Source organism: Schistocerca serialis, chromosome 4 (genome assembly GCF_023864345.2).
Source record: "Schistocerca serialis cubense isolate TAMUIC-IGC-003099 chromosome 4, iqSchSeri2.2, whole genome shotgun sequence".
Taxonomy (NCBI): Eukaryota; Metazoa; Arthropoda; class Insecta; order Orthoptera; family Acrididae; genus Schistocerca; species Schistocerca serialis.
This window is the reverse complement of record NC_064641.1, coordinates 17065596-17084880: the sequence shown is the minus strand read 5'-3', so window position 1 is coordinate 17084880 and position 19285 is coordinate 17065596. Positions and strand designations below refer to the sequence as shown.

The 19285-nt window shown below is 41.5% G+C and overlaps 2 protein-coding genes across 5 annotated transcripts in view; one reads left to right on the top strand and one right to left on the bottom strand.

Moving 5' to 3' along the window:
* Positions 1–19285, bottom strand: part of LOC126473439 (solute carrier family 22 member 7-like) — a 555641-nt gene that overhangs the window by 100367 nt on the left and 435989 nt on the right. For 2 of the 3 annotated variants that reach the window (XM_050100485.1, XM_050100486.1), the window contains exon 2: positions 7839–8098. The exons of the other annotated variant lie outside the window; for it this stretch is intronic. In XM_050100485.1, coding sequence (XP_049956442.1) covers positions 7839–8098 — 260 coding nt within the window. The remainder of the gene's footprint in view (positions 1–7838; positions 8099–19285) is intronic. 3 annotated transcript variants of the gene reach the window in all.
* LOC126473441 (solute carrier family 22 member 21-like) overlaps positions 1–19285 on the top strand; it is a 401751-nt gene that overhangs the window by 202218 nt on the left and 180248 nt on the right. The window lies entirely within an intron of this gene.

The following is a 19285-nucleotide window of genomic DNA, read 5'->3' as shown; positions in this document are numbered from 1 at the left end:
TCTTCCTTCTCAAAGTCCCTGCATACCTGACCTAAGTTTTCTCTTGCCTGGTTAAGGCTAGCACTTGGTTTCACAAAACTTAAGATCTGGTACACTTTACCTAATTTCTCCTAGAACTGCTGGCCTACGTCCCTCCCATGACTGCTACCTAAAAGTAGAGTTCTTCTTTTCCTACTCTGATTTGATCCAGACCCGCCTTTTTTCTTTAAGCTAATATTCTGCCTCAACCTACTTCCAGTTACATACTTGTTCAGATAGTAAGTCAAATTGATTTTCTAACGGAATTTCTAAAGTTTTTTGAACAGTTTCCCTTTTCCACCATTTGCTTGCTACCTTTTCCCAGCACTCCATCTCGTTTTTCTCCCTAAGCCTACATAATTACAAACCGGCGTTTTCTAATTCATCCTTAAGGGCACAAATCTTTGCCTCCCGTTCAGCGTTTTTTCTGTCCTTTCTACATAACCTACATTGTCATGGAAGAGCCTCATTATCTAGCCCTGTTTCCTCGCCGCTACATTCGCCCCAATTAAACCACAATCTACTGTCTTCACAGAACACCCCTCCTTCAGGTTTCTACGGCAACCACTACATTGGTCACAAATGCTTTGATAGAAAAACTTGCACAAACGATTTACACAAAATTTACACAAAAGCAGAGAATAACTTGGCACAAGATCACTGAAATTGCGTAGCCTGTACTAATACGTAACTAAACGCTAATGTAAACAAACTTTTAAACTTACTTTCGAAAGTTCTAATTGACTACCTACACTTTTAATTTAACTTTGAACCGCCAGGTCTAGTGAAAAAAAAAAAAGTACCTACACTCACCCGCAATTTACGCCTAAAATGTAAACAAAACTAACGACTATCGGCCTTTACAAAATACTTTCTTGTCGATCTAAATACACTCAGAAAAGCGAAACCTTCAATATATAGCTTAGCGAAGAAGTAAATGCACTAGTCTAAAATGTAATATTAAGTAAATTAACTCTTACGTCAATATTAATCCCGTAACTTAGCGAGAGCTTCGTGGACGTGCCTCTGTCAGAGATAATACACTCTAGCGTCATTTTGTTCTGTTCTTCCTCCAATAACGTTAATATACGATAAACAATTACCGTTCGACAATTACTGATTATGGACAACAATGTCTAGCCATATTCTGCTTTCATATCGATATTTTGTTTCGACTTGGATTGTTCTATGGGCCTTGATAATAGATTTTCTCGAAATACCCGCATGCCACTCGCAAAGTCGTTGCGTCAACACCGCCCCTTAGCGTTATCTTTTTCCTTATCAACCTGACCGACTGGTGCGTGTCTGAAGGTTTCGCGTCAACAGAATGATAAAAAAAGGAAAGTAACTGAAAACGTACTTCTTGACATTTTGTAACAGGTAGTTTGTTTCCTCATGAAGAGGTTCCCGACTGCCCACTGCGTGACATGGTACAATGTTTAGCACATTGTGGTTGCATTTGAAAGGACGGAAGTTCAGATTCCCATCCGGCTATACGGATATTGGAAAAAGATAAAAACGAACCGTTTTCGCTTTCCGTGCGAGCTCTGTTTTCCCTTATTTTATTACTACGATCGTTTCTCCCTATAAAGGTCGGCGTCAACAAAATATTTTTGCAATCGGAGGAGAAAGTTGGCGATTGAAATTTCGTGAGAAGATTCCACCGCAACGACAAACGACTTTGATTTAATGGTGTCCATCCCAAATCCTGTGTCATGTCCGTGACAGTCTTTCGCCTATTTCGTGCTACTACAAAACGTGCTGCTCTGTGCTGACCTTTCTCGATGCACTCCGTGAGTCCTATCTGGTAAGTGTCCCACACCGTGCAGCAGTACTCCAAAAGAGGACGGACAAGCGTAGTGTAGGCAGCCTCTTTAGGAGATGTGATCCATCTTCTAAGTGTCCTGTCAATAAAACGCTACGTTTGGTTTGCCTTCCCTACAACATTTTCTATGTATTCCTTCCAATTTAAATTGTTCATAATTCAAACTCCTACATATTTAGTTGAATTTACGGCCTTTAGATTTGACTGATTTATCGTATAACCGAAGTTTAACGGATTCCTTTTAGCGCTCATGTGGATGACCTCACACTTTTCGTTATTTAGGGTTGACTGCCAACTTTTGCACCATGCACATATTTTCTCTACATCGTTTTGCAATCTGTTTTGATCTGATGAGTTTACTAGACTATAAACGACAGCATCATCTGCGAACAACCTAAGACGTCTGCTCAGGTTGTCTCCTAAATAGTTAATTAGATAAGGGACAGCAGAGGGCCTATAACGATACCTTGGGGAACGCCAGAAGTGACTTCTGTTTTACTCGATGACTTTTCGTCATTTACTACGACCTGTGAACTCTCTGACAGTAAATCACGAATCCAGTCACATAAATATTCCATAAGGAGGCAATTTCGCTAAAGGCCGCTTATGTTGCTCATCTTCAAAAGCCAGTTTGGAAATCTGGATATATACAACCGTTTTGAAATTTCTTGTCAATAGCACGCAACACTTGTGTGAAAAGAGCTAGTTGTGTTTCACAACAACGATGTTTTTTAAATCCGTGTTGACTGTGTGTCAATAGACCATTCTCTTCGAGATAATTCATGATGTTCGAACACAACGTTGTTGTTGTTGTGGTCTTCAGTCCAACGACTGATTTGATGCAACTCTCCAAGCTACTCTATTCTGTTCAAGTCCATTCATCTCAGAGTAACTACCACAACCTACACCCTTCTGAATCTGCTTACTGTATCCATCTCTTCGTCTCCCTCTATGGTTTTTACCACCCATGGTTCCTTCCAGTACTAAACGGGTGAGCCCTTAATGCCTCAGAACGTGTCCTACCAACCGATCCCTTCTTCTAGTCAGGTTGTGCCACAAATTTCTCTTCTCACCAATTCTACTCAGTACCTCCTCATTAGTTACGTGATCTACCCATCTAATCTTCAACATTCTTCTGTAGCACCACATTTCAGAAGCTTCTATTCTCTTCTTGTCTAAACTGTTCATCGTCCATATATCAGTTCCATATATGGCTACACTCTATACACATACTTTCAGTATGGACTTCCTGACACTTAAATCTATACTCGATGTAAACAAATTTCTCTTCTTCAGAAACGCTTTCCTTGCCATTGCCAGTCTACATTTTACATCCTCTCTACTTCGACCATCCTCAGTTATTTTGCTTCCCAAATAGCAAGACTCCTCTACTATTTTAAATTTTAAGTGTATCGTTTCCTAATCTAACTCCCTCATCGTCGCCTGATTTAAATCGACTACATTCCATTATCCTCACTTTGCTTTTGTTGATGTTCATGTTATACCCTGTTTTCAAGATACTGTCCATTCCCTGCAACTGCTTTTCCAAGTGCTTTTCTGTCTCTGACAGAATTACAATGTCATCAGAGAAGCCTCAGAGTTTTTATTTATTCTCCCTGGACTTTAATTCCTAGTCCAGTTTTTTCTTTTGTTTCCTTTACTGCTTGCTCAATATACAGACAGAATAACATCGAGGATAGGCTACAACCCTGCCTCAATCCCCTCTCAACTACTGCTTCCCTTTCGTGCCCCTCGACTCTTATAACTGCCATCTCGTTTTTCTGCAACCCTCTTACAGCACAAAAGTGCGTGATTATGTTCGCATGCCAAAATTTTTTATGAGGAAGGCGGAACGACGGTTGAGCCAGCTGGTTCCCCACATCTTCTGACAGAGTCTTCTAAAGAGGAACATAACAGAATCTTTCGTGTTCCAACATGAGTATTCCTGCACTGGCACCCTTTTTTCCCCTGCTACAACTAGGTGTGCTGCTCATACAAAACCATTGCTCTAAGGCAGCGAAACTTTGATAGTTCACTGATATGCTTCAACAAATTTTTATACTTTGACACATACAAACAACAAATAAGTTAACACAAAATCATTTGATTTACTTTTTTTTTTGTTCTTTGCGCATCGATCGTAATTCATCAAAAACGCCCGGCTTATGATGTGTACCTTAAAAAAGAAAAAAGTATTTCACTTAGTTTGGAATCTTCCCAGTTTTATATAATTTTTGGCAGTCATTTTAAGTTCTTTTTAGCTATTTTAAGACTCTTTTTGGTCTATCTTTGTCATTGCAGTAACACTTTGCGCATATTTGTACAAGCGCGAAGTGCCTTTTATACAGAGACAACAGATCATTTAGTTTTATTGGTGAAATAATACTGGTTAAAAGCATCGTCTAGTGACCTCAGAACCATTATGATGGCGCTAGAACCTTCGCCATGTGTTCACTACGTCATTCAAAACTACATTTGTGCCTCACGTCGGATATTACTGCATAATGTACACGTGTAAGTACGTAACTATGACCCTCTGTATCCCACTAACTGACTGTCATACTGATCAATGTTTCAAGGTTCCCCGACATCATCGTCTTCAGAACATATGATGAAAATTTCGACGAACTGTCATTAATACGTGTTACTGAAGTTTCTCTGCCACAACTCGTACTTTTGGTACCGAAAAATCATGGTTTATTGGGATTATCTCAGGAAGTGCCCATGAACAAATGGTCCTTTTATAAGCTGCCTTACATCCATCCTGGACCAGACTGAATGCAGAAGAACCAACCGCTCAGTTTGTCTGGACTGGAGGAAGTGTGTAATGTTTTAATTTGGCCATGTGCTGCAGAATAGTTTTATATGCAGCAGAAAGACTTAACCCGGTAAGAACAGGAGTACGTAAGAGACTAGAACTGACGGAACGAAAAACTCTCAGGCGGACAGTGGGACCTCGAAGAACAAAAGGCACATCCTCAGAATGGATCAGGGGAGGTTAACACAGCAAATAATACAGTTTCTGGTGAGCAAGAGAACCAAAGTACACCGAATCCAAGAGGTGCAAAGGTATCTAGAAGAAATGCGAATGTAGGAATCAGGGAAATACAATAGAGTAATTTTTAAGTAAAAAATGCAGGCTTTCACAGGTTTAGAGAACAGAACTAGACACAGAACAGAATCATCATGGGCGGAAGAACGAAGAAAGATGCAAAGTACGCGAATGAAAGAATATTGGACAAGGAGAAAGATCAGAAGAAACGAAACAGAAGCGAATCAACGTGGTCCTCAAATGGCCAAAACGAAAATAAGAAGAAGAAGCTAGAGCTTGGCCGTCCTTCCTATAGGTATACAAATGGTCACTAGGCCAAGAACTATCCAGAACGCTTGACCCCTTGTCTCTGTGATCAACAGAACCTGAGACATGACTCTCTGAAATGCTAGCTGTCGTGCACGGACCGATTCATATGTTTTATGTGGACAGTGCAGCTCACATTATCCTGTTGTACTGGTATAATATATACAATCTTCACCAGATATTTGTGGTCCTCGCTGTGTGTATGCTCCCTGAACTGCACCTAATTAGTAAATAAACAATTTCAGGATGAAACTGTAGTTGGTTGATGCAGCATCAAGAGAACAAGTGCAGACAAGAAACAGGTACGTGAGGTATAGGCGCTCGGTCATAAGATATTCTGGCCCAAGTGCATGTTTTACGTAATACTGAGTGCAGTCGTATGAGGGATTTTGTGTGTTTAACTCCACCACCCCACCCACCCACCAACCCATCCCCACCTCTGTCCCAGGCCGCTGGCAAAATGGTAAAAGCCAACTATACCTCTAAACCCTACGTTCAAAGTTTGGGGATCTGGTATTAACTGCACCCACTACGTATGTTGGAGTTCTAAGACAAAAGAAGACTAATTAAAGATGACTAATTTTCCCGTCAATGGAAAACTAAAACATCTTAAGACGTTTACAACCGGAAGTGTCCCCTGCCTTGCACTTCATAGTGGTTTGCAGGGTATGGATGTAGATATAGATTCTGTGCATCGGTTTTCTTACTGAGAGATTCTCGGTAAAGATAAGCTTTAAAAAGGTGCAGATTTCACAGTGTATTCAATGTCAAAACTAATAGAAGTTTCTGTGTGACAATACCAACAACAGTCAAATCTCAATAACCATTCGAATTGTCATAAAAATTATAACAATCAAAAAGTCAACAATGACGAGGTGTTTCCAAAAGCCGCATGGCTGTATGTAGGGACTTTATTCCCAACTACCGGTTTCACGGCAGTATAGACGCATTTCAAGTTTATCTTTCAAGAATACAAACCACTGAGTGAAATTTTGAAATTGTAGAAATAAAGCACATTAATACAGATGTGTGGTTTTTGGAAATGCCCTTTCAATCTCGACTTTTCGACTGTCATAATTTTTATGATAATTTGAGTGATTACTGAGTGTTATTTTTGTTATTATAAACAATGTCTCTGACACTTGATTGTCCTCCCCATAAAGTGGTTTCTAATACAAATTTTTCCTGGAGCCCTCTTCGTAATGAGTAGTCTAAACTGCTTTTAAGTACTGGTAGTGCTTACTTTTGTGCGTACGGTGGTCACACATCTTTAAGTTTGGATCCGTCATTGCCTTTAAAATGTGTCCTACAGTCGTAACTTCGCTCGATTTTCTGATAGATGTTTCTCCAAGATCTGACAGTGAATGTAGTTGCACGCTTTGCACATATCCCGTATTATAGGTAAGCAAGTTGCGCTATCTGTTTATTATTTTTCAAATTGAAAGTACAACACTTTCTGTTTTCACTACATTTTGTGAATGGTAACATTAAACCAAGATTGGTCTTTGCCATCTTTTTTCATCTTATGCTGTACACACATGTATAACAAGCTGTACTTAGTGTGTTTCAACTTCCATTGAAGTACTAGGCAGTTGTAGTAGATCAAAGCCAAAATTATGAACGAAAACGCACTCAATGCTGGTGTAATATTCTACAATATTTCTTATTTATTTTACAAATAGGTTTTCGTCTGATACGTGATCTACAGGTACAAAGATAAGCATTTGTTGCGGTGAAGTTTTGTTCGAGCAAATATTTTAAACTAATGCTTCTATAGAGTATCTCCATTTCCAGAGTTGAAAAATGTTAACATTAGATTTTAGGATTAAAACAACTTGTTTTGTTTCAGTGTAAATAATAACTAAGATAAAATATGTGACACAGTAATTAATGGAACATAAACAAATTACAACAGTTGTTCACAGAAGGGAATAAACTGAACAATACGTATTCGAAAGGTGTGCCTGAACAAAATTATTTTTTCTTTAGCAGTTCCTAAATTACAAACAGATAAGATAGAGTAGAGAAATTAAGCAGGTAAGTGAAGCAGTTGTGATTATACAACATGTTTTTTATTTCACAAGAAGAGAAATTATGTAACTGAAAGAGAGGAAAATGGAGCATGTGAGTAAGGGAGAGCGGAGGGGGGTAATTTACAACATGTCCTGGCTGGGATTATGACAAGTATCTGCAGTCAGAAATGGCGAATAAGGGAATTGCATCTGGTCATTCTGTACTAAGCTTAGGCTGATGGATATATGTTTGTTAGTTCCAACTACTTCGAGATAGTTCGTCTTCCTTCCTTTATTTTATCTTAGATAAATAATGTTACATAGCATTTACACTGAAACAATCCCTCTTGTTTTATTATTAAACCTAACGTTTACATTTTACATGTCCGGAAATGGAGATGCTTTCTAGATGCACTAGTTTAAAATACATTATGCAACAAAATTTCACTGCAGCACGTACTTATCCTTGTACCTGACGGTTGCATAAGAGCCGAAAATCGGTTTGTGCAAAAATAATAAATACTGTAGAATTTTACATCAAAGTTGTGTGTGTTTCCATTCATACTGTATAAAACATTCTACCAAGAATCGATCGATGAAAGCTAAAACATTTACTGCTACAAACCTCGGTATGGTGAGGTTCTTCCATTCCTCAATCGAAAGGTTGGAAAGCTCCCTGCCAGGGACGTAGCACCAGTGATCAGGAGTCTGCATAGCCAGGTAGAACATGTTGACACTCATCAGATCAAAGCATGAGGCAAAGCAAACGAAGACGATGTTTAGCCTCGTCTGGAACTTCCCCCGGGACCCAATGGCGTCCAGGACCTCTTCGAATGCTGGAGAAGCCTTTGTTTTTGTACTGCATTCTGGGATTCCAGTCCTCTCCTGAAAATGAACAACCAAGCAGCGGTGACAGGGAAAGGTAGTGAGTCCCCAGGAAAGCAGCAGACATTTGTTTTTTGTTTGTACCGGCTAGCCGGCAACAATTTTATGTCTCTATAGAATTATCTAGTTCTGTTTCCAGTGACCAACAGCAGCAAAGTTACAAGTCTCATTGTCGGTAATGAGCCTAATGTATAATGGTACATTGTTTGCTGTGGCAAAAGTAGGTAATTTCTTATGACAAAATTTTAATGAGTTTCATTTATTTATGTCTATGTATAATCAGTCAGTCCATCCTGTTTGCTGTCTTCTTTTACAATTATTGTTTTTTTTTCTTTGTTGGATTCAATTCTTATATGCCTGTGACTCACTCATGTCAATATTTGGTGTTTGAGGTATTATTAGCATGTCCAGTAGCTGATGATCGATTGAGATGGAGCTGTGACGAGGTACGATTTAATGGTAGACTTATGATGGATTCTAGAGGGGGAGAAGTTGCTGCTGGTCAATTTTTCCACTGTCAGGATGCAACAGTTGCATGACATAGTCTTCGTTCGACTCATATACAGCCACGTGTTCTGTATATGATTTAAAGCACTGTCTACTTGCGACTGTTAACTGTAAACCTATCGGTCATCAGTATACTTTTAGACGAACAGGATGCATTTGGGGGAAAAGCAGGACTTTCGCCTCGGCGCCGCGAGGCATTTCAGCGAGACTTGGCAGCTGGGGCTACACGGGCCGCGAGACTGTCAGTGTAGCAGCTCTATCTCATAGTTTGTGATTGTACATGGATGACAATGCAGTCTTTTAGGATGACGATTTCCCCCAGTACTGTGATGCTTTTCTTTCCATCAGCTGTTACAGCGTGTTTTGGCTTTGGTTAGGGCGATTTTTTTTTTTTTTAGTAGGTGTGTGTGTAGTGGTCTCTGACGTCAAAAAGGGATATGCTATACTCTCGCAGGTAACACACTTTTTTTAAATTCGTCTCTGTCCAACACCAGGATCTAGTCAGTTGGACGTTTTTACCCCTAGCTTGTAGGTGTTGGGTAGAGTTTGAGTGTTTCTGTTGCTGGTTTCGAGTGGTATAAATCTTTTTTATGCTGTGCATACATTTGTGTAATTATGGCGGATCTTTGTGATTAATTACGTAATTAGAATAGATATTTGAGTAAGTTTGGTGTGGTAACACGAATTTTTTCCAGCTGGATAACGCAAGCTTTATGGTATAGTTACTTTTTGCGATTTTAAGCCCTCCTTGTGCAGCGCTATGCATGTTGTTGTTGTTGCGGTCCTCAGTCCTGAGACTGGTTTGATGCAGCTCTCCATGCTACTCTATCCTGTGCAACTTCATCTCCCAGTACTTACTGCAACCTACATCCTTCTGAATCTGTTTAGTGTATTCATCTCTTCGTCTCCCTCTACGATTTTTACCCTCCACACTGCCCTCCAATACTAAATTGGTGATCCCTTGATGCCTCAGAACATGTCCTACCAACCGATCCCTTCTTCTAGTCAAGTTGTGCCACAAACTTCTCTTCTCCCCAATCCCATTCAATACGTCCTCATTAGTTATATGATCTACCCATCTAATCTTCAGCATTCTTCTGTAGCACCACATTTCGAAAGCTTCTATTCTCTTCTTGTCCAAACTAGTTATCGTCCATGTTTCACTTCCATACATGGCTACGCTCCATACAAATACTTTCAGAAACGGCTTCATGACACTTAAATCTATACTCGATGTTAACAAATTTCTCTTCTTCAGAAACGCTTTCCTTGTCATTGCCAGTCTACATTTTATATCCTCTCTACTTCGACCATGCGCTATGCATATAGTTGTGAAATTAGGACCGATCTTTATGATTAATTAAGTAATTAGGATGGATAATTGAGTGAGCTTGCCAAGCAAAATAAATGAAGTACACTAACTTAACCTTCCTCTACCGCATGTAGACAGTTTCTATGTGTTAGGAGGTGGACTTGGGATTTCCATCCAGTAGAATCAGGGTTCAAGTGGCTGGCAAGTTGAATTTTTTTACTTGCACTGTGTGTTTGTGCATTGAATTATTTTCAGGTGTTTGAATGCATTATTTCAGTAATCTACGAGTAGTTTGCACGTCTGCATGGTGTGTACTGGATTATTTGAGTAACTTACGAGTTGTTTGCGTCTCTGCATATCAGCATAATGCATTATTTAAAAGTAGTTTCCAGGTCTGTAAACTGTATATTGTCACCCCAAGCACGGCAGAGTGAGTGTTCTGCATCAGCATAATAAATAAATAAATTAGGTGAAATCTGTGGCTAAATAAATTGTTCAAAAAATAAATAAAGTACGCTCCTTCCTCTCTCCAACAGCCCAGAACAGGCTGATCCCTTTTTCACATCAATTCCCGCCCCCCCCCCCCCCTCTAGACTACTGGCAAGGTGAGTTTTTGTACCAGCGTAAATAACTGGGTGACATCCGTCCCTGAATGTGTGTAGGAAATATGGTTGGGTGACCTTGAAAAGTAGTTGAAACTAGGTGTCTGAAAGTGTAGTGAACCCCTTTTCTTACCTATATGATGGTGGTACTGCCTCTAATTGCTTAAATAAAGACATATGTCCAGAGCTGAATGAGTGCATGTAATACAGCTACTAGAACATGGACCACCTATATCACAGCCTCTTGTGGCAGTAACACAACACTAAAGCTGTGGGTAGATAATAAATTTAAACAAATTTGATCAAAGTTAAACAAATTTATAGAAATTTAAAGAAATTTGAGCAAATTTAAACAAATTTATAAAAAATGGTTCAAATGGCTCTGAGCACTAGGGGACTTAACTTCTTTGGTCATCAGAGAACTTAGAACTGCTTAAACCTAACTAACCTAAGGACATCACACACATATATGCCCGAGGCAGGATTCGAACCTGCGACCATAGCGGTCGCGCGGTTCCAAACTGTAGCGCCTAGAACCGCTCGGCCACTCCGGCTGGCCAAATTTATAAAAATTATAATTGAATTGAATGAGCAGTCTCCAGTGGGGGTGACACGATACTAACTCACCTCAGCTACAGGAGTAAGCTCTTAGAGCAAAATTCACACACATTTTCCAGGAGGATGGTGAACACACTTGATTGTGGTACTGGTTCTAATTGTTTAAGTAAAGACTTATGTCCGGTTCCTAGGAAGAATTACTTAGGTTAGTGGAGGTGCCCTTACTTTCCCACCATTTTCTTAGGTTAGTAGAGGTAGCCCAACTGACCCATCTTCCCGCCAAAAGCTGCCATTTTGGATAATGGCACTTGCATGATCAGCTGACGTCACATGGCGCCACGTAATTGCGTCACGACCGCCATATAGGATAACAGTACTTTGGGGTAGAAACCGCCTTGCCCCACTACTGACATCTCCCGCTGCGCCTGTGCTGAGTTCATGACCATATGAGTTAGACACCAGGCGATTGGAAAACTGTGGCCTGGTCAGATGAGTCCCAATTTCACAAGTAGTTAATGGTAGGTTTCGAGTGACTTAGACCACACGAAGCCATGGATGAAGTTGTTAACAAGGCACTGTGTAAGCTGCTGGTGGCTCCATAACGGTGTGGGCTGTGTTTACATGTAAAGTACTGGTTCCTCTGGTCCAACTGAATCAATCTCTGATAGGAAATGATTATGTTCGGCTACGTGGAAATCAGTTGCAGCCATTTATGGACTTTATGTTTCCAAACGATGATGGAGTATTTATGGATCACAGATTCCATCTCGCTGGGCCACAACTGTACGCCATTTGCTTGAAGAACATTCTGGACAACTCGAGCAAATGATTCAGCCACCCAGATCAAAAAATTTCAAATGTGTGTGAAATCTTATGGGACTAAACTGCTAAGGTCATCAGTCCCTGAGCTTACACACTACTTAACCTAAATTATCCTAAGGACAAACACACACACACCCTTGCCCGAGGGAGAACTCGAACCTCCGCCGGAACCAACCGCACAGTCCATGACTACAGCGCCTGATTCAAAATGGTTCAAATGGCCCTGAGCACTATGAGACTTAACTTCTAAGGTCATCAGTCCCCTAGAACTTAGAACTAATTAAACCTAACTAACCTAAGGACATTACACACATCCATGCCCGAGGCAGGATTCGAACCTGCGACCGCAGCGGTCGCGCAGTTCCAGCCTATAGCGCGTAGAACCGCTCGGCCACCTGGCGGGCACAACGCCTGAGACCGCTCGGGTAATCCCGCGCAGCCCACCCAGATCGCCCGACATGAATTCCATCGAACATTTATAGGACACAATCGAGAGCTCAGTTCGTGCACAATATCCGGCGAAGTCAACATTTTTGCAATTATGGACGGCTACGGAGGTAGCATGGCTCAGCTGGACTTGTTGAGTCCATGCCACGTCTAGTTCTTGCAATATGCTGGGCAGAAAGAGGTCCGACACGATGTTAGGAGGTATCTCACGACCTTTGTCACCTCAGTGTAAACACCCTGTGACCACCCCAGGGTCTTCGCTTCCTGCCAACTTGTATGTTGGTGAATACAACAATACGAGGTGAATTCAAGTTCTAAGGCCTCCGATTTTTTTTCTCCGGACTGGAAAGAGATAGAAACATGCGCATTGTTTTAAAATGTGGCCGCGTTCGTTGTCAATACGTCCCAGAGATGGCAGCACGATATGGCAGATGGAATTTTACCGCCAGCGGCGAGAATGAGAACTGTTTTAAATACTTAAAATGGCGACGTTTTCCTTACTTGAACAGCGTGCAATCATTCGTTTTCTGAATTTGCGTGATGTGAAATCAATTGAAATTCATCGACAGTTGAAGGAGACATGTGGTGATGGAGTTATGGATGTGTCGAAAGTGCGTTCGTGGGTGCGACAGTTTAATGAAGGCAGAACATTGTGTGACAACAAACCGAAACAACCTCGGGCTCACACAAGCCGGTCTGACGACATGATCGAGAAAGTGGAGAGAATTGTTTTGGGGGATCGCCGAATGACTGTTGAACAGATCGCCTCCAGAGTTGGTATTTATGTGGGTTCTGTGCACACAATCCTGCATGACGACCTGAAAATGCGAAAAGTGTTATCTAGGTGGGTGCCACGAATGCTGACGGACAACCACATGGCTGCCCGTGTGGCATGTTGCTGAGCAATGTTGACGCACAACGACAGCACGAATGGGACTTTCTTTTCGTCGGTTGTGACAATGGATGAGACGTGGATGCCATTTTTCAATCCAGAAACAAAGCGCCAGTCAGCTCAATGGAAGCACACAGATTCACCGCCACCAAAAAAATTTCGGGTAACCGCCAGTGCTGAAAAAATGATGGTGTCCATGTTCTGGGACAGCGAGGGCGTAATCCTTACCCATTGCGTTCCAAAGGGCACTACGGTAACAGGTGCATCCTACGAAAATGTTTTGAGGAACAAATTCCTTCCTGCACTGCAACAAAAACGTCCGGGAAGGGCTGCGCGTGTGCTGTTTCACCAAGACAATGCACCCACACATCGAGCTAACGTTACGCAACAGTTTCTTCGTGATAACAACTTTGAAGTGATTCCTCATGCTCCCTACTCACCTGACCTGGCTCCTAGTGACTTTTGGCTTTTTCCAACAATGAAAGACACTCTCCGTGGCCGCACATTCACCAGCCGTGCTGCTATTGCCTCAGCGATTTTCCAGTTGTCAAAACAGACTCCTAAAGAAGCCTTCGCCGCTGCCATGGAATCATGGCGTCAGCATTATGAAAAATGTGTACGTCTGCAGGGCGACTACGTCGAGAAGTAACGCCAGTTAATTAGAAAAAAAATCGGAGGCCTTAGAACTTGAATGCACCTCGTATAGAAATTTACGTTGAAAACACAAAAACAGATAACTTGAAGTGGTATATCAAGACAAGTGACCACATTTGACGCTGCGCTTGATAAATTTGATGGATGAAGAGTGGCTTATTATAACTGTGAGAACTCACTCTTGCCTGTAAGGGGCGAGGGAATGTAAGAACAGGAGACAGGAACAAACTATGAATAATAATTGCGAAAACAATCGATAAGTCCTACACAAAATCAGTATCAAGAAACGAACAAAACCAGTGGACATTATAAATGAGGACTGATTGGTTCAAAAACAGGCAGCTTGTTTTGTAATATCCCGAAACAGCGGGAGGAGCGTCCTGGATATGATGAGCTAGGCCGGCAGTCATTAAAACACAAGCTTTTTGCAGAAACTATATCTACATCCTATTCTACGCAAATACTCAGAAAGCCACCGTACGGTGCTGGGGGGAGGGTACCCTGTGTCACTACTAATCATTTCCTTTCCTGTTCCACTCGTAAATAGAGCGAGGGAAAAACGACTGTCTGTATGCCTTCATACGAGCCCTAATTTCTCGTATCTATCTTCGTAGTCCATCATCAGCAACTTTTGAATTTCGTTAATAAACCATGGTGGAAGTTTTCCATCCTTTATCCACTTACTAGGCACATAATTCCCGAGACCAGGATTTACAATCTGCTTGAACTTTCCTCATAATTCCTCTACGTCGCTCTTGCTGGAACTAAGTGACATCAGTTCAGCCTTTAAGTGAGATGCTAAGAACATCTTATCTGCTCTATATAGCAGAAACGCTCTCCTAGCCGTCTTGACTGTTTTATTAACTTTTGTAGCCATAGCTGCTAAAATGGCATCATGAACGCTATCCCTGCTTCTATCCTGTAACCTCCCCAGAGAAATTTGAAAGACAATATTTAAATGTTAACGAGAATAGAACCTAGTGTAACCTCCCAGCAAATAAAATAATTTATTGACAATGACAATTAAATGAGAACTAGCAATCTGAACTAAGTGTAAGCTGCCCACAAAAATGTAAGACAATTAAATGATAATGAAATCTCAGTGACAATGAAAATGCAAATAGACCGAAATGTCGATCTTAGGCCCTGCGCAACTTTGAATTTAAGTGAAACTTTTCTTTAAGGAAATGCATGGGAGACTTTCTTTCAATTCAAATTTATTATTCAAAATTATTATTGGGGCGATTCTTGAACAAATTAATTACAGTTAAGATGCATTACATTATCAGATGAGCGCAATGCTGCTTCATTACCTTATTTAAAAAATATACCTCTTCCTGAATCTTGACCAGAGGGCCATGTCGACGCCCGCCGACTCCTCACACACAACTCCGACTGTCTCTTGCGCGCTACTAGCGCTGACTGAGAGCAACTAGCAACTACTACTACTGACTCCCTACATGCAACAGAACTCTCGCGCGGTCAAGCGCAGACTAGCAACGATAAATAACTCTCTGGTCAGAGATTGTCATGCCTCGCCATCGCTGCTACATAACATACGTGTTTCAATCCTCATCAACTTTTTTCTCCGAAAGCGGAAATATTTTGTTGATTGCGTAGGGAAAAATGACCATCTACATCCACGTGACTACTCTCTACTTCACATTGAAGTGCCTGGCAGGGGGCGTAATAATATACGAGAAAAATAAGAGAAAAATGAGATCGCTCAGAAAGATTTAGTTCTTCATTTTTCCCGCGTTGTATTCGAGAGAGGAACGGTCGAGAAATAGTCTGGAAGAGGCTTTGTGAGCTGTAGAGCAGTTCCGTAGACGCAGATGTAGCCCTCCGTATGTCTTGCAGACTACGTGGCCATTGAAGTTAAAGGCGTACATAATAACACGCATTACCATAAAAATGGGTTGCCGAAAAATGAAATTGATTTTGTGAATAAAGAAGTAGATAGTGTCGGAAGTTCCATGCGGCTTTTCGCGGATGATGCTGTAGTATACAGAGAAGTTGCAGCATTAGAAAATTGTAGTGAAATGCAGGAAGATCTGCAGCAGGTAGGCACTTGGTGCATGGAGTGGAAACTGTCCCTTAACATAGACAAATGTAATGTATTGCGAATACATAGAAAGAAGGATCCTTTATTATATGATAGCGGAACAAACACTGGTAGCAGTTACTTCTGTAAAATATCTGAGAGTATGCGTGCGGAACGATTTGAAGTGGAATGATCTTATAAAATTATTTGTTGGTAAGGCGGGTATCAGGTTGAGATTCATTGGGAGAGTGCTTAGAAAATGTAGTCCATCAACAAAGGAGGTGGCTTACAAAACACTCGTTCGACCTATACTTGAGTATTGCTCATCAGTGTGGGATCCGTACCAGATCGGTTTGACGGAGGAGATAGAGAAGATCCAAAGAAGAGCGGCGCGTTTCGTCACAGGGTTATTTGGTAAGCGTGATAGCGTTACGGAGATGTTAAGCAAACTCAAGTGGCAGACTCTGCAAGAGAGGCGCTCTGCATCGCGGTGTAGTTTGCTCGCCAGGTTTCGAGAGGGTGCGTTTCTGGATGAGGTATCGAATATATTGCTTCCCCCTACTTATACCTCCCGAGGAGATCACGAATGTAAAATTAGAGAGATTAGAGCGCGCACGGAGGCTTTCAGACAGTCGTTCTTCCCGCGAACCATACGCGACTGGAACAGGAAAGGGAGGTAATGACAGTGGCACGTAAAGTGCCCTCCGCCACACACCGTTGGGTGGCTTGCGGAGTATAAATGTAGATGTAGATGTAGATGTAGATGAAGTCTTAGTTGCAACGTAGGTGGTACAGTGGTTTGCTTTTTCAAAGCAACCATCCCAGCATTTGCCTTAGGAGTTTTAGAGAAACCGCAGAAAACTTAAAAACCTAACCTTCGTTCATCCATAGTTGAAATGGAGGACAGTGGGACGTCAGCTGTTATAAATTTATATTAAAAATGAAGAAATTCCTCCAGCTGTATTTAAGGAATCGATTTATTTTGGCAACTAGTTACAACGTTGAAACTAGTTGCCAAAATAAAATCGACACCTTAAATACAGCTGGAGCAATTTCTTCATTTTTAATATACAATCTTAACAGCTGTATTTGACCATGGTCCTCCAATACTCGAAGAAGAAAGGAAGATCTGGGTTTAACATCTCGTCGACGGTGAGGCCATTAGAGACGGACGGCATGTTCAGATTGAGAACGGGTGGGAAGGGAATTATGGTATTCACCACTATTCAATCTCCGCGTCGAGCAACAGCGCGCTCCATTACTCGCGGCCAAAAAATGCATCGTCGGCCGCTCTTGTCCTTGCACCGCCCTCTACTAACATCACAGGTCGGCTTCGTGTGAGCGCGCGCGATTGGTCACCCATAACACTCAGCGATTGGCCGCCCACACTGTACCGCGACCCCAGCCGCCGGCTCGGTTAACTATGGAGCGAAGACGTTGTAAAAAATAACTAGACTCACTGATGGCGCTGCAGTCGCGGGATAATTTGAACCTTCGGCTGGACGCCATTATAGTGGTTGTAGTCTGATGTGTTGTGTAGTATTGTTCACGAAGATGGTTCAAATGGCTCTGAGCACTATGGAACTCAACTCCTGTGGTCATCAGTCCCCTAGAACTTAGAACTACTTAAACCTAACTAACCTAAGGACATCACACACATCCATGCCCGAGGCAGGATTCGAACCTGCGACCGTAGTGGTCACGCGGTTCCAAACTGTACCGCCTACAACCGCTCGGCCACTCCGGCCAGCGACTGTTCATGAAAACCCTGATTCAACGTTGTATATTTGTTGGGGCGTACATACAGTATTTGTTACTCGTAATTCTACTGTCTGTACGTTCCAATCAAAAGAAGTACAATGGTGAAGAGTTGTGCAGCGATTAATTGTACAAATAAATTCGAGAAAGGAACGAATATTACATTTCACCGATATGTGAATATTTTAAGTTGTTTTGTATGTCAGTGCACTTAATAAATGATTTTGTAACACGGTATTAGCATAATGTCTGTGCATCTATTTGCAGGTTTCCTTTCTCAAAACCACAGCTGTTACAAAAATGGTTACACGCTGTCAGAAGGCTAGATTTCCGACCGACAGAATACCATTTTATATGTTCTGATCATTTTGAAGAAAGTTGGCTGATCGGTAGTGTTTTCATGGTCTAGATTAGGTTGAAACTTGATAATTTGGTCGTGAGTTGCCAAAGCACTATGCCATAAATAACGCACTTCTCGTCATAAAATCTAAAGCAAGGCAGAATCAGAAAATATCTATTAATATAGTGGGCAAATCTTAGTGTATTTTGATGCATTTTGCGTACATCTATCGTAAATGAACTACGAAAACTGCTAGGGGTCCAGTACATAACTTTTAGATACGGCAGATTCCATGTAGTACGTAAGATAAATTCTTAAACAGTGACTAGTTGCTGTTTGTTCATAAATTAAGAAGTATATTGTAGTAACGTATTTAAATGAGGCATTATGTTTGTGACCTAACTCAAGGGAAGGCATTTTATAACCAAAAGCGATGTATAAACATTCGAACCCCGCGCGTCAGTTTACCACTCTAATGGCCGCCGCCCAGCTATTCAATTTGTCCGCTCTTCACAGTCGACCACTTGTGCGGTTGTGGGGGCCTGCTATGGAGCCTCATTTAATGTAGCAACTGACGTCTTCGAGTTCTCACCGCGCTATGTTCTACTCTACAACTTTGAAGTGCTACACTGCAGTGGACCTGCTGTTCGATACTGATTTGGCTGCACTCTGGACTTGGAATCGGAATGCTATACTGGAAGTTGGACTCGAATGTTCACTAGGCTTAGTACGTCGACGGGATTCTGATTTCCGCTGGAAGTCTGCTTTTCACTTGCACTCCCCGGACATTGGTATAACCGCCATCGTTTTATGTAATTTTCCATGAAGTGTTCATCTACAACTTGGCGCCCAGTAACACAGTTATTTGCATCAGTGCAGTGTCAATAAGTCGAGAATGGTGATATATTTATCGTGTTATTCCTAGTTATAACACAATAAAATGGCGGTGGGCCAGGACCCACCTACACTGGAAGTTCTACTCACGCAACTTACTCATCAGCAGAACGAGAACCAACAGCATCTAATGAAAAAGTCCTTGCAGACAAACAAAAACTACAAGAAGCGAAATGTAGTGTGAGGAGGGCTATGCGAGTGGCGTTCAATGAATTCGAAAGTAAACTTCTATGTACTGACTTGGCAGAAAATCCTAAGAAATTTTGGTCTTATGTCAAAGCGGTAGGTGGATCAAAACAAAATGTCCAGACACTCTGTGATCAAAATGATACTGAAACGGAGGACGACAGACTAAAG